The sequence below is a fragment of the Physeter macrocephalus genome, chromosome 13, assembly GCF_002837175.3.
Source record: "Physeter macrocephalus isolate SW-GA chromosome 13, ASM283717v5, whole genome shotgun sequence".
Classification (NCBI taxonomy): Eukaryota; Metazoa; Chordata; class Mammalia; order Artiodactyla; family Physeteridae; genus Physeter; species Physeter macrocephalus.
This window is the reverse complement of record NC_041226.1, coordinates 44,959,966-44,976,610: the sequence shown is the minus strand read 5'-3', so window position 1 is coordinate 44,976,610 and position 16,645 is coordinate 44,959,966. Positions and strand designations below refer to the sequence as shown.

The 16,645-nt window shown below is 32.3% G+C and overlaps 1 protein-coding gene across 2 annotated transcripts in view; it reads left to right on the top strand.

The window, feature by feature from the left end:
• Positions 1-16,645, top strand: part of KLHL1 (kelch like family member 1) — a 420,028-nt gene that overhangs the window by 213,820 nt on the left and 189,563 nt on the right. For both annotated transcript variants that reach the window (XM_007102521.1, XM_007102520.1), the window contains one exon: positions 5,750-5,946. In XM_007102521.1, coding sequence (XP_007102583.1) covers positions 5,750-5,946 — 197 coding nt within the window. The remainder of the gene's footprint in view (positions 1-5,749; positions 5,947-16,645) is intronic.

The following is a 16,645-nucleotide window of genomic DNA, read 5'->3' as shown; positions in this document are numbered from 1 at the left end:
TTTTTAAAATACTTTGGTCAAGTATTTTAAATTGGTAATAGTATATATGAAGTTTCCATGACTATAATAATGTGTTCTGTACATTGTAAACTTAAGAAAAAATGTACACATAACCACAATTTCTCTACATTATAATATTCTATCTTTGTGATTTTGTTAGTAAAGTTTGAATTAAAGCACTCAGAAAATATTTACATGTACTAGTCAACTCAAATAATCTTTGTTAACATTTGAATATTTTTTAAAAGCTTCATTGATGAATATTTGACATTCGATGAGCTATACATATATAAGCCATGTTTTGACATGTGTATACATACATAAAATCATTACCATAGTCAGGATAATGAATATATCTGCCATCTCTTTTTATGATCCATCTTTTTGCCTCTCCTCACCCCTAACCCATGCTCAGGTACTGATGATCTGATTTATGTCACTCACAATAGGTAAGTTTGGATGTTTAAGAATTTTAATTAACTTGGATGGTAGAGTTATCTTCATCTGATTTCTTACATTCAACATAATTTTACACTCAGCATAAGGAACCATGATGTTGCACATATCAATAGTTCTTTCTAATTTATTCCAGTAAATGAATAGGCTACAATTTTTTCATCCATTCACTTGCTGATGAATGTCTGGGTTGTTTTCAAGGTTTTGGTCATTACAAAATAAATCTGCTATAAGCATTCATGTAGAAGGATTTATATTGACACATTCTTTTATTTCTCTTGGGTAAATACTTAGGAGTGAAATGGCTGAGTCATTTGAAAGATGAAATTGTAAAAATGTTTTCCAAAACGATTATACAAGTTCACATTTCCACCATCTGTTCTAATGTATGTGTAGTGATATATCATTGTGCTTTTTACCTTGCATTCTCCTAAACAGTAATGTTGAAGAGCATTTTACATTCTTGTATCTTCTTTTGTGGAATGTCTGCTTAGATCACTTACCCATTAAAATTTTTTTTAATATTGAGTTTGAGTGTTCTTTATGTATTTTGGATACAAGTACTTTATCAGATATATGATTTTGCACACATTTTTTCCCATTCATGTTTCATCTTTTTGTTCCTTTATTATTGTCACTTGTAGTGAATTTTATAAAGTCCAGTTTACCATGTTTTCTTGTGGATTATGCTTTTTGATGTTTTATCTAAGAAATCATTAACTAACTTAAAGTCACAGTATTTCTCCAATGTTTTCTTAGAGGAGATTTGTAGTTTTAAGTTTTAAATTTAGGACTATGGTCAATTTTGAGTAAATTTTATATATTTTGTGGGGTACAGATTAAAACACAAGTTTTTGTACATGCCTACCTGCTTTTACCAGTTATTCAAAGACTATCCTTTCTCAGTTGAATTGTTTTTGAGCCCTTGAAAAATTTTCTAGAATCTATTCTTTTCCATCGATCTATTGTCTATATTTAGACCAATAGCAATCAATTTTAATTACCATATCTTTGTAAAAAGTCTTAAAATCTGGTAGTGACATTACTCCCACTTTGTTCTTTCTCAAAACTGTTTTGGTTATTCTAGGTCGTTGCATTTACATAGGAACTTTAGGATCAGTTTTGCAATTTCTACAAAAAGTCTGCTGGGATTTTAAATATGACTATAATAAATCTATAGATTAATTTGGGGTCAGTTGAAATCTTAGCAATGCTGTATCTTCCAGCCCATGGGCACAGTATATCTCAAACATCACCCACCACCCCAACTATTCTAATTAGAATGCTGTGTTGAGACATACCCAAGACTAACCCTCCAGGTTGGATGATTCATGAGAGGGTGGCTCACAAGTCTCAGCATACAGACAAACCAAAGGCTCTGATTTGTTATATCAAAAGGGTTCAAAGCATAATGAGGAAAGGGAAATGGTACACAGGGCATAGTCTTTGGAAACCAGGAGCAAACTTCCAAGGTCAGCATTCCAAGTGGAATAGCACAGGAGGCATTTAATTTCCTTTGCAAAGAGTTGTGACGAAACCTGTGAGTTGCTGCCAACAGGGAGATTCATTAGAGACTGGGAGCCCCAGGTTTTTGTTGAGGGCTAATCACATAGACAACCTCTGCTTAGTATATACCAAAATTCAAGAGTCCCAGAAGGAAAGCAGTTGTTAAGTATAAACCATAATGCTTACACAAAGAGTTTAGGCAAAGTGAAACATTTATATTACTTAATGGTGGGAACCCGCTTGAAATCTAAGTTTTCAGGCACTCGTCAAGGGCAAATCTTGCAAGCAGGCCTTTTCAAGGAGAGCAGTTCAGGCCTGCTGTGTTAATTCTTTTCTGCACAGATGCTATTGAGAACAACTAATCAATTAAAATTAAAGAAAATGACTTTCCCACTGTTCTGAAATCACAACAAAAATGGAATCTATAAAAACCATACCAACTGAAACCGTATCCTTTTTTAACTGATTTTCATATAATCTATGCTAAAAGGCATACAAATATCTTCTTGATAATCTTACTGAAAACTTTTAGGTAAAATTCCTCCAAAGGTCTTTAATCATGACATTTTAAATATATATATATGTATATAATTCTTATGCTTATAATCAATTGTAAATAATAACAGATTTTATAGTATTCATGTTAGCTCCTCTATATTTTATATTTTTTTTATTTTTATAAGTGTAGGTATACATTTTGTAAATAAGCTAAAGACTCTATAAAGTATAGGTTTCCATAATTTATAGAATACTTTATTTTGATGTTTACTATAATATTCATAAACTTTAACATATATACTATAATTGCACTAATATAATTAGTCTTAAAATCATTTAAACTGGTATGAATCCTTCAACTGCAGATGAAGATTTTGTTTGACATTATTATTGAATGACAAAGTTCTTGATAATGTGAAACATAAACACCTCAAATAATTTTATTACTATTGGCAAATGTCTCCTCTGTCAAATTGATCATGATACTCAATGTTCTATGAGTTGATAATATCTGAACAGGGTCCTTTTGCATTTTTTAGAATCTTGAAAGTTTAATAACTTTTATTATTGATAGTGTCTCTCTTTTATACCAAACTAAACTTTAGATAGCTAATTTAATTGGAAATTAATATGTAATAAAACGAGTTTTAATTTCCTTTCAATTTATTGCATCCACTTTACCTTTCTTTTTTCTTCGTCAAATCCCTTGTGATACTTGGAAATATGCATTAGATTCCTTTGCTCTCTTATTCTTTCACTGAAACTCATAAATAAAACATAATGCTCTTCATCTGTTAAACATGTTAAGTTATGGGTGAAATGTCATGTTTGAAAGCAAAGTTATCCCTCACCCAACAGATTACTTATTAAGTATAAAGGGAAGAGTTTCTTTAAAATGAAGATATCTGGCAGACAGTATTTTAAACAAGGTACCAAATTTAACACCATCAACAGTGGGATATACTGACATAATGGACCTCTCTCTATGTAAGCACTGAAAAGAGTACAACATCGCCTGTACAGTCTTCCTGCCAAAAAGTTTTCAGTTAAATCTAATCATGGGGAAAAAATATGACTAACCTAAATTGAGGAATCTACAAAGCATCTGGTCTGAACTCTTCAGTAACGTAAATGTGAATGACAAAATAGTTGGGAACTGTTCTATGTTAAAGAAAACTAAAGGGACATAACAAGTAAATGTAATGAGACTTAATTAGATTCTGAATTTAAAAATAAAATCTTTAAAACATCTTATTTGAGCATTTGGGGAAATTTGCATTATAGCAAATACTATTGTATCAATTTTGTGAGTCTAAAGAATTACATTCATGAGTGGCTATGTAGGAGAAAGCTCTGTTCTTAGAGACACACACTGAAGTATTCAGGGGTGAAATACATGTTGATTAGAAGTACCATCAAATAATTCATCAACTACAGGATAAACACACACACACATAGATAAATATAGCAAAATGTTAACACTTGGTGAAGTTAAGTGAAAGGTTTTTAAGTGCTTATTGTATTATTCTTGCAAATTATTGTAAGTTTTAAAAAATCCAGCCAGAACAAAAACTTTGGTGTGGGAAAAAATAAAGGCATTCTGTTTATGAGAGTTTTCTTAATAAATATTCTGTCCTTGAAAGTTGAATTTTTGAAAGTAGACAACTTCTCCTACATGTCATAAAAATAAATGCTAATGATGGAAAAAGGAGAAATCTAAGAAAAAATTACAGTAGCATCACAAAGTTAGAAAATATATTTCAGCTGGCAAGAATATCCTTCTAAATTAGATGACAACATATTAATAATAAAGGTTAATCAATTATTTTTCCCCATGGTTTTACACTTGAGTTTCAAACTTAGACACTTGGGACTGCATTCAAGTACATACACAAGTATAAACGTAAGTTTACTTTGGGAGTATTATTAGTTTATAAATTTATTTATTTATTTATTTATTTTTGGCTGTGTTGGGTCTTCGTTTCTGTGTGAGGGCTTTCTCTAGTTGTGGCAAGCGGGGGACACTCTTCATCGCGGTGCACGGGCCTCTCAGTGTCGCGGCCTTTCTTGTTGCGGAGCACAGGCTCCAGACGCGCAGGCTCAGTAGTTGTGGCTTACAGGCCCAGTTGCTCCGCGGCATGTGGGATCTTCCCAGACCAGGGCTTGAATCTGTATCCCCTGCATTGGCAGGCAGATTCTCAACCACTGCGCCAACAGGGAAGCCCTATTATTAGTTTAAACATTGCATATTGCTGTTTGAAGCTCATAGTTCTGGGCATGGATTCAGAGCTCAGGCTCCTTGCTCCCCGTGTAGCCTCTATCCACGAGGGTTTTTATGCTGTCTTCAGTTAGCTGGTAGAAGAGCAAGAGTAGGGATGAAGCACACTCACATCATAAATGCCTCAGTGTGGTAGCAACACACATCTGACATGTGTCATGGCAGTATGTGGCCTGATCCTGTGTTCAGGAAAAATAAGTGGAGATATTTCTAGTGAAGAGTAGCCATCTATGTCACAAAAACTAAGATGCAATAAACCATTTCTGAGAATGTATGACCTAGAAAACCTCACCCAAGAGCGATAGAAAATCTGAATGGAGCTATACCTATTAAAGATGTGTTGAATTGCTAAATGAAATATAACCTAAATAGTTCAGCCTAGAAGTTTTCACAGATGAGATTGATAAACAGTCCAGGAATAGCTCCATTATTTAATAAGTTCTCCAGTAGTTAGAGAAAAGGGGAAATGCTAAAGAGCTTAATTTTTGAAGTTAACTGACCAAAAAGAAAGAAAAATTATAGGAAATTTTAATCATAGGCACAGTGAGCTAAATACAATATTAGCAATATACAACACAGGTATTTATAGATACATATACATATGTTCATTATGCATACATAGGTATTTCATATTCTTATACACATATATTGTCAGAAGATGTTAGTGCATCTTTGCTCTCCTAAGCTTGTAGATGTGTGTTGTGAAATATTTCTATTTTTTTTCTTTCCCAATCCACAACCAAAGGAACAACCATAATTCCTGTTCAGTAGGATACAGATATTTTAGTTGAACCTGCATTTGTATGTACTACATGATTTTGAACATTACACAGACTAAGAAATGCAAGATGTTGAAAACAATTGCTGGCTTTTCATGAGTTATATTTATTTGGATTATCAATTTAGGTTCAGATCATTTCTAGAAGATTGGACTAATGTTTTGAGTAATAGAATGGTACATGTTATTTCATGTTTTGAACAGTTTCATAATTCTTTTCACTTAATGTTTAGGTTGCTTGGAATTAAAAGAAGAAACCATTGAAAACCTTCTTGCTGCAGCTTCCCTTCTTCAGCTTCCTCAAGTAGTAGAAGTGTGCTGCCATTTCCTCATGAAGCTCTTGCATCCATCTAACTGTTTAGGAATCCGAGCATTTGCAGATGCTCAAGGATGCATTGAATTAATGAAGGTGGCCCACAGCTACACAATGGTAAGGAAATTTAATTTTTAAATAAAAGAGACATAGCTGTATTATCAGAGGTTAAAATAATTACTGTTGTTGTGTTGAAAAACTTTTTAAAGTTTAAAATTAGTTTTGCATCTTTGGCACATTTTTATCATGGGACACAATGTACCATATAATATTTAATAATCTCAAGGTAAAAAAAGACATCACACAATGGACTTTATTATTGCTTTATGGTTTTATTTACATTTTATAGGCAATATAGATATAGATATTGACAACTCGGGATTTTAAATAGTGCTTAAAAGATTTTTTTTCTTAATTGCTCCTGGCATATCTATCCTTTTGCATCCACTTCCACAGCTGCCATATTTTTTCCCTTTTCTTTCTAGTTAAGAGCTAGAAGTTTATGCCACAAAAGTTTTTCTTTTGAATTTTTCTAAAAACCTCTCTGCCATGGACTGAGTTCTATCAACAAAAATTCAATGTTGAAGTCCTACTGCAAATGTGATGTTATTTGGAGATGGGGACTTTGGAGGTAATTAGGTTTAGGTGAAGTCATCACGGTTGGCCCCTCATGATGAGATTAGTGCCCTTATAAGAAGAAACACTGGAGAGTTTGCTTCCTTTCTTCCGCTACCATGTGAGGACACAGTGAGAAGATAGCCATCTGCCAGTTAAGAATAGAGCCTTCACCAGGGAACCCAATCAGCCTATACCTTAAATATTGTACTTCTCAGCCTTCAACACTATGAGAAATAAACTCCTGTTGTCTAAGCCACCCAGTCTATGGTACTTTGTTATGGCAGCCCCAGCTATTTAATACACTTTTTATCATAGCATGATATGTTAGGTATGCATTTGCCTGTATGATTAGTGGAGAAAGAAAATCATATCTATACTGTATATTTAAAGTACTTATTGCTATAGTGAATATTGGATTTCAGAATTCCTGGGAACTACTATACTGAGGGAAAATATTTAGATATATAGATCAACTGATCTATTTTTTTTTTTAATTTGACTTTCTGTACCATTTTCATAAAGAGTTTAAACTGACTGAATATCAGTCAGTTAATAGTCCTAAAACACTATAAGCCTATTTCATCTTTTTCTGTTTAATTTTTTGCTATATATACACAACTATGTATATGTGTAGGTATTTTAACAGCTTTATAAGAGATATTAAAAGTCATTTGAATTTTAGACTTTAAGTATGTGTACTTCATAGTGTGTTTCTTTTAATGTTATCTCCATTCTAGAATTGAATAATCAGTTACAACAATTTCACACCCATCATTTCATATCCTAGAAATAATCATTCTAAAATCATTTAATACAGTACCTGGAATGTAGCAATCTCTATATAAAATGTTAGCCATTTTTGCTATTGTTATTATTATTAACATTATTAATGATTGAATTTTTATTATTGAGACAACCAATTGTAACGTATAGAAATTTCTCTTTTCACCTCAAGGGAAGAATTTATATGAAATAAATCTCATTAAGCTTTATAGTTGCTATTTATTTAAAAGTTCTTATTTTGAGCTTTAATACCTTTTCAAATTATTAATGAAGTCAGCCATTTAAAAGTCTTCTCATTGTTATTCTTAGACAGAATCTCAATATTATTTTAATTTTCTTCTTTAATCTGTTAAGCAGATTAGTAAATTAAATGAAAATGTAGAAATAAAAGGAAGGAGATACATGCTTTGTAATTCTATTTTCAAATTCTTTTTTCAAAATATTCCATGACAAAGCACAGTACTACTATTGAAAATATATGAACCGTATAAAATCAATGTAAACAAATACTTCATCAACCAAAATATCAAAGTCTAACTGCAGTAATTTAATTACGCACATTTCATTACTCTTAGGAGTTCCTGGCTTAGCTAAGCCAAAGAACAATATGCCTCCATATCCAGAGGGATAATGGTTCCTTCTGGTCTAGTTCGAAATTATTAATTTAGTAATAAAAAAGTTTTTCTTGCAGCTGCTTGGACTGATCTGCAATTTATCAAACAATAGTAACAATATATTTTTAAACACATTAACATTTATATTCTGTAGTAAAATATATGTAAAACTGAAACATAGAAGAGTTCTAGCTAAGACACTCAACATTCTAAATAACTATTTTAACTTATTTTTGAGACTATGAATTGATCATGTGTTGTGTCATGTCTGTTGAAATTAAAAAGATTTCAAATTCTTTTGGAAACATGAAACTCCAGTGTTCTCCCGATGCTCCTGGGTTACTATTTTAATGAAGAAAATTTACTGACCAGTTGTCTTCCTAGATCATTATTTTCTCTCAGTTCTAACACGTTACAATGAGTGTTTTTATCTGTTATTATAATTTCTCACCACATATTTGCTTTTGATCTGTGTTTAATCCTGCATATCTCCTCATCTAATCTACTTAATCTGTGCTTTGAGAACAAACTTATTATGTTATTTTTTCTTCTTCTTAACTACTTCAGTAACAAATCATCTCAGATTTCCTACTACCTCTGGTACTGAATTAATTTATTTTTTGTGTCTAAATATGCATTCTTTGCTTATTTTATAAATAACATTCTTTTCTAATTTTCAATTTCCTTGTCAAAATGTTTTAGATATGAACTTGATCTTCAACATCCAGATCTTAACTTGCTGTCTGTATGCCTTTGCTTTTTATATGTTTTGCAATGTTTCCTTTGGAAATTTCACTTATTTATTTGGCTTCAGCTATTGATTTTGTGTGATGATTCCAAAATCGATTCAGAGAAGGTGACCCTGCCTGGCAGTGGTTCATGTGCAAAATACTGGCAATTTTTGATAGCAAGCTCAATATTAGGCAGAAGTGTGAAATATATTCTAAAACATTAATTTAAACTTTGTGTGAATATACAGATAGCAACAAAATAATTGAAGGAAATAGTTCTCTATTAGTCAGAGTTCATTATGAGACCTGTTCTTAGTTCTGGACATCACATTTTAAAAACATTAGAGAGTGACAAACAGAAATAGATAAGAATAACAAGAATAATAAACATTTTATAACCATGTCATATGAAGAAAAGTTGAAAAAAAATTTGGTTCATGTGGCTGAATAATATCAGGGCATGAAAATAGGTATCTTCATGTATTTGATAGAATCAGCTTTCATTTAAAACAGTAGTGTTTAAGTGTTTTTTCATTCTGTTTTTCATTTTAGTAGTACAAACTTCTACTTCAGTCTTCTGATTTTTCTTTCTATTCTGGTTTATTTATTTCTAAAGATCATCAGCCTTACTTCCTTCCAAGGTCAGCTTTACCTTTAGAGGAGACTCCTGGATGTTCATTTTTTAAGAAATCCTCTCTCCATACAGTTCTGGGTTAGTTTGCCATAAGAGGCATTCAGGTAAGGTATAGAAGGTGGAAGAGAAAAAGGCATTGTTTCTCCACACACAGATTCAGGCAGATATGTGGACAATGGAAACTTGAAGTAACTTCTAAGTGAGCCCTTAAAATCAATTGACTTCACTGCTGTAGACTGATATAGTTGATGGGAGACTTCTGGAGGTTCTTGAGGAACTCAGTGCCTTTGCATAGTACTTTTCAGAACGTTTCACATTGAACAGAAGGTTGAGATCATTAGCAGAAAGTTCCCTGACCTTCACTTCCACGGCCCTTTCAAAGACCATTTAGGTCTCAAATTCCCTATCCAAAATCTGTCTTACTTAGAACACAGAGTGGCTTGCTTTCCTAATTCAACAATGTCTTAAACACATACCCACAAATAGCAGGTTTAAACTCCATATTTTGATAGGCATGTTTCTGTACACCTAACTTCTGAACAACTACCTGGGCATTTTTTCTAAAAATACATTGAATTACTTTCACCTCTTCTAAATATGTGCTGTAAATTCCCTTTACTTGTACTTTACTCACAATAGTTCACTTGTCTGGAATCTCTGGTATCTAATTCTAAATAACCCCTCAGTTTCCAGGTAAGTTCATCCATGGCTAAGAAATATTTTAAAACTTTTCATGACATTCTCTCCTTCATTTAAATTCTTAGTATTCTTTTCCTTAGGATTATATGATGTCACCATAAATTTTCTTTTGCAATTAATTATCTTTTATGTCTTTATGGCTGGTCTTCACAACTATATTGCAACTTTTGTGACAGAGAACAATTCTTTCCACTGAGATTCATTTTGTCCCAACAAATTATCAGCACCTGTTAATTATCAGCACCTATCAGAAATTAATATATTAATTAATTTCTTCAGTTCTTGTAGATATTTAGATTGTGATTCTCAGTACTCCTGAAATCAGTCATTTAACGAGACTATCCATGGTTTCATTCTAACTTTCTTTCCAATCATATTTCCTATCATTGTTTTCCCTGTTCACACAATTCCAGCCACACTGATCTTCTTGCTGTTTTTTGACTACAACAAGCATAATATCACTAGATATTATTATTAAAGGTCAGCACCAGATGACCTTTGTGCTGTTCTTTCTTCCTTCTGCTGGAAACACTCTTCTACCAAATATTTATATCCTTTCTCTGCCTCATTCAGCTTTCTGCTCAATCGTCACTTCCACAGAGATCTATTATCTGAATATTCTACTGAAAGTGACCTGGCCTTCAAAACTCTCTATTTCCTCACACTGTTTTATATCCTGTAGCATACTTTAATTCCCACCTTTATACCATATATTTGTTGTTCGGTGTTGTTATTGCCTACTTCCACCATTAATGTGGTAACATTTGTTTAACTTTCTATAACCTGGAAACCTAGACAGATGTCTGTACATAGCATTCATTGTTGAAGGGGATAGTGATTGCTGACTGCTATGTACCAGCAGCTGTAGAAGGTGGCCTGGGGATACAATGGTGACCAAAATAGGCATAAATTGCCCTTACAGTCAAGATGAATATGTTGGAGCAAAGAAATTATAACCATGTATGATAATTATATGTATGGTAAATACTACAAAGGAAAATTATAGGATGCTACAGGAGAGTGGAACAGGGAAAGCCTCTTTAAATATGTGATGCAAAAACTGAGTTGTAAATGATGAAGCAGATATTAGTCAAGTGAAGAGTTAAAGAATATTCATGACATAGGTAAGTGCATGTACCCATGATCTGAGGTGGGAAGGTGCTTTGTCCTGTTTAAGGAAATTCAAGTGTGATGGGATGGTGGGAAAGGCAAAGAAGAGGTGGAGACAATGAGCTTGAGATTTTGGCAGAACAAAATTTTTCAGGGTTAAGGAGACTTTGTTAAAGATTTGTGTTTTTATTTTAAAATAATGGTATAACATTGAAATTTTTTGAGCAAGTAAGAGCCAAGATTTAATTTTTTTTTTTTTTTTTTTTTTTTTTTTTTTTGTGGGTTGCGGGCCTTCTTTTTTTTTTTTGTGGTATGCGGGCCTTCGTCTGTTGTGGCCTCTCCCGTTGCAGAGCACAGGCTCTGGACGCGCAGGCTCAGCGGCCATGGCTCACGGGTCCAGCCGCTCCGCGGCATGTGGGATCTTCCCGGACCGGGGCACGAACCCGTGTCCCCTGCAGCGGTACGCGGACTCTCAACCACTGCGCCACCAGGGAAGCCCCCAAGATTTAATTTTGACTAATCACCAGATTGGCATTAGAAGTCAAGAAAGAATAAGAATAAGGTTAGTACTTCATTAGAGGTCTACATGGATATTTACACACACATACTGGGTGAGTGAGAAAGAAAAAGAGAAAATGAGGTAACTTTAGCTTCTGCCATTTTGTTTGATGGCAATGCTTATCACTACTGGTGCTGGTGATGCATGAGTTAAGTATATAGTATATATCAGGCATTGCTCTACATGTTAAACAAACTTTTGAAATTTAATCCTTTCACAACTCCTGCAAGGTATGTTATATCCATTTTAAAAATGGCAAAGCTAAGGTTTAGGAAGTTAAATAATCTACTCAGGAATAATAGATTGAACATGCTAGAATGGGGATTTAAGCCTGGTACTACCTTACCACAAATTTCAAGCTCTATCTAATATGGTAATAAATTTACATTTTACCCAGTATATCAAATTGGATTTCTGATATCCAGGATATTTCAAAACATGGATTACTGGGGCTTCCCTGGTGGCGCAGTTGTTGAGAGCCCGCCTGCCGATGCAGGGGAACAAAAAAAACAAACAATCAAAAAAAAAAAAAAAAAACATGGATTACTTGAGACAAATGGACACTATAAACCTGAAACATAGATGAGACCAAAGAAGTCCGTGAATATTTTGCTCCTTAGTTTTTTCATTCCTCTGTTCACTTCACCCTCACTTTCTGCTCAGTGCTACCAGCATGGCTTGGAATATTCCACAGTGTTTGTGCTAGAGGCAGAAGCAGTGGCAATAAGACTAATTAGAGTTTGCTATGTTCAATCAGTATCTTTGAAAAGTTCGCATTTCTGAGTTGGAGAATAAAGCCTTCCAAACTCAGGATAAGAGCAGTGACCCTTCCAGAGTCCAGACTCTAAAATCTCCTGTACATGGTTCACTTGTCCTTCATAGCCATGAAAGCAATGCCAGAGAAAATGAACAAACTTTATTTATGTGGTTTCTGCTTATAGTTTTGAAATACCTGACATTTCTCTTGGTTTTTAGCCAGCAGCATGGTTTTAAAAAAAATCTTTACCAATAACCCTTCTAATAAGCCATAAATTAGAGTTTGCTTTGGTAGAACAAATGGAATTTAAATGTCTTTGCTTTTCTACATCGTCAAAATAAAGTTCACTTCATCCATATTTTGCCCAGGACTACTATGTGATATATTAGTACTAAAATTTGCTTTGAATATTCTTTTTTTTCTTTCATTCATTACTTTGTGTTAGTCCTTTGAGTATCTCATATACACACATGGTGTGAGTAATGATTTTAAGTCAGTATATAAATGTGTCAAATTGAAAATTAGCCAAATTTGATTTTCAGAATTTCTTTGTAAATTGATAAGAAGTGAAGGTTCCGGGTGAGTACAATGAGTGGCTCAGAGGACACCTACCACCAATGCTTAATCCTCACAAGCATTAAGGAAGTATGTGGAGGCCTGCGTAGAAAGGAATTTCCTCTTGTCCTGTTTTTGTGTATGATTTTCTTTACTTGTTTTGTCGCTAAATTAGATGGACAACTCTTCAAAGGCAGTTTTCATTTGTGTTCTAACACACAGTCATTGGTAAAATTCTAGTCTATTGTCTAAGATTGGAAGTTGATTTGAGTGGAGGAGTTTTTAAAAATTGCCTTTAAATTGTTTAGTGTTGTACACAAAGATATTCAGATTACACCAGATAAACTAATAGAGATGTATAATAAATAGTGATATTATAACAAGTAATTACTCACTCATGTAATTGCAGTTTGACTATATAGAACTTTGTAATTGTTAGGATTCTAGAAAATAACCACAATAAAATGTGCATTTATGACAGTTTTGAAGACTAATTAAGCATAATCACAGAGGATGCAATGAAAATTATAAGCTTTTTAAGGGATCATTTTAGGCACAGTCCATTTCTTCTATTCAGCTGCTCTTCAAATATGTTTCCATTTTAGGCTTTCATAGTCAAATCAAAGACAGTCTATTTTAAGAAATGCATCCTTCTGCTTTGTTGTTGTTGATAATGGTGAAGAAGATAATATTCATCTACTTGAAAAACATGCCATTCGTTGTAAGAATTCTTTTATTTTCATACTCTAATTTTATTTTCATTTCTTCTACTGAGCTACTTCTAAAACACAAAGTTTCAGCACACAGCTGTATTATAAAGTCACACCACACACACACACACGTGCACAAAATCTATTAAAATTATTAAAAAGTATTAGTTATTTTTTATTGTAGCAGATTTAAATTTTTATAGAGTTGCTATATGTCTTGAATTGATTCTGCAGCAATAATATAACTAACAAAATTCCAAGAAGGAACAATGGTGTTAAAAAATATCCTATAAACCCACATCAAAAGGATTTTCATAGTAACTCATAAGTAGTTCCTCAGTGTTTATTTCAATCATTTAATGTATAGAATTTCCTTCTGTGGTAAATAATATTTCTATTTCGCCACCAGAGAAGTCCCAATATTTCTACTTTATTAAAATAGTTCAAAAAGGGCTTCCTAGATGATGTCAGAAGAAGGAAAAGCCAGAAATTTTTGGCTACAGTGTCTTTTCATTTTGCAAAGCACAGTTCTTCAACAATGAAATCAATAATTTGCTTTTGTTCTGATTTTTTAAATGCCTGTGAAAAAGTCTGATTTTGTATGTATATGAAAGTGTCACTTTATTACAAAAATTTGCACATCATGAACTGATATTATACAGTATAAATACTTATTTGCTGAGGTAATGAATCACATAACATGGAACTAATTTTTTTTTATGCTTCTCTTTTCTATTTTTCTCTGTGTCATTTCTGTTAAGGACTATACTTGTGCTTAAAGATCTTTAATAGTATTTTTTTAAAAGAGGAATAAAAGGAAGAGGGATCGATTATAGTTCACAAGAAATATGCTAAATCAATACTTGCCTGAGGGGAAGCCCAGTTCGCCCTTTGTACACAGGGCTGTATAGAGATGCGGCAGATCATTTCCTTAAAAAAATACTTTCAGAAATGTATCGTACAACTAAACAATTCAAGGGAAAAATAACTTCTAATAGAGTATCCGATGTTCCTCCCAGACCCCAAGTTACTCTAATGTATTAAATTTTCTGCACAGAGCTAGACTGCATGTTCCATAAGTTCCACAAACTTCATCTGACTTGTTCACTGCTGTACTCTTAGTTCTTAGCATAGCACCTTACTCATTGTAGACACATGATAAATGATGTTTGAAAGAAAGAGTAAATGAATAGTTTTACATATTAGTAATTTGAAATACTATCAAAAATTTACCAACTTAAATGAAATTTTTTGAATATTAATAATTTAAAGTAATGTATATTATCTCTATTCTGTGATAATTAAAAATATTTATATGGTGCCTAAATTTACGTTTCATACCTCTTTATTAAAATGTATGTACAAATAAATAAATACATACAGGATGTACCATGAACTTTAGAGTTCATTAGCATTATTTATCAGCTATTTCAAAACTGTTTAACAGGTAACATTATTCCACCTACTGTGTACGTATATTTTTAAATTAAGTTTTCACTGGACCTATTTCATATTCAAGATCTATACTTAATATTTTTAGTATTTCTAATAAAAGCTATTCATATTTAAATTTAGTTTTCATTGAAGGTCACTATGCTATCCAGGAATAAATATAAAACCTGGTGGTTTAACAGAAAAGGCACATACTACAAAGAATTAATAGTGGGCCAAATGTATCCTATTGTATATGATTTCAGATTATATAAAATAACACATCATCATCATTAAAATTTTCTGGATAATAGCACATTATTGACCGGAGATGTATTAATACTTCTTTTGTTACCCAAACGTCATTGACGGAGACGTATCAATACGTTTTTAGAGAGTGATGCAATTAACATCACCTTGTGAAGTTGTTAGAGCTTAAAATTGATCAAGCGTTCATTATACAACTTATGATTGTCATTATTATTCACATTTTGCTTCGTTAGGTTTTTGTTCCAATCTTATGTGTATTATAAACGTAAGATTTTAAAAAATGACGCGTTGTGAAATTTTGAGTGAAGAAGAATTTTTCAGTGAATTTTATTCAGATACTCTCTCCGGTTGTCCTAACAACATATATACTAATGTCTCAGAAGATGATAGTTCTTCAGAATATAGTTCTGATTCAGACGATGTTAATATTAGACCAACAAAAGGACAAAAAAACTTAGTGATTGATTCTGATAGGAAAAGTGAAAATGAAACTCAGAGTGCTAGAGAATGTTCCTTTGCTTCTATAGAAGAGTGGATTCAAGACAACATTTCACAAAAATTAGAAGACTGTACAGGTGTGTCAGGTGTAACTATTGAAAGTAATAACCCGCAAAGTGTTAGTGAAATAACAGAATTATTTTTTTTGGCTGGCAAAAATAAAAATCGCCAGCCACAGGCGTTAGTTTCTGGAAAAATCCCCTGGTCATTAATGATATAGTAAGCAGAAATTGGCAAAAGTTTGATAAACGAAATTCAGATCCTGATCTAAGTTAATTCAATAAATGATATACTTAGGTGGTGGGCTTTATTCCGATAAGTATTTATAATTATTCTTATTGTATTTTTTTATATAAGACAATCTTTACTTGAACAACATAAAAAAATATATATTTTATTGTTGTTAGATTTATATAATTTATAATTAGTAAAACACTTTCTGGAAAACAATGAAGATTAAACATTTTTTAAACAAAATGGACTATTTCATCAATACTAAATCTAAGTAGATTTATTTAAGACTGATATTATTCAAGCCAGATATACTATTCTAAGCATTTGTTAAAGACAATTTTCACTTTAATTGGTTCTACAGTTAAAGGAACATGAGGAGATTTGCAAATATATGGATAGAGATGGAATTCAGTTTCTTCTCCAGTTCTATTTGAAAGGAGAATAATCTATCAATTTATTAAATAGTGTTTCTATTTTTACTTCTGATATATGGATAAGAATAAATAAAAATAACTAAGTGATGAAGAGACAGGATAACAGGAAATGTAGAAAAAGTACATTCTTTTCAAAAAAATATATTATAGTTGAACTAGAAGAAAATTGATGAAGTTAA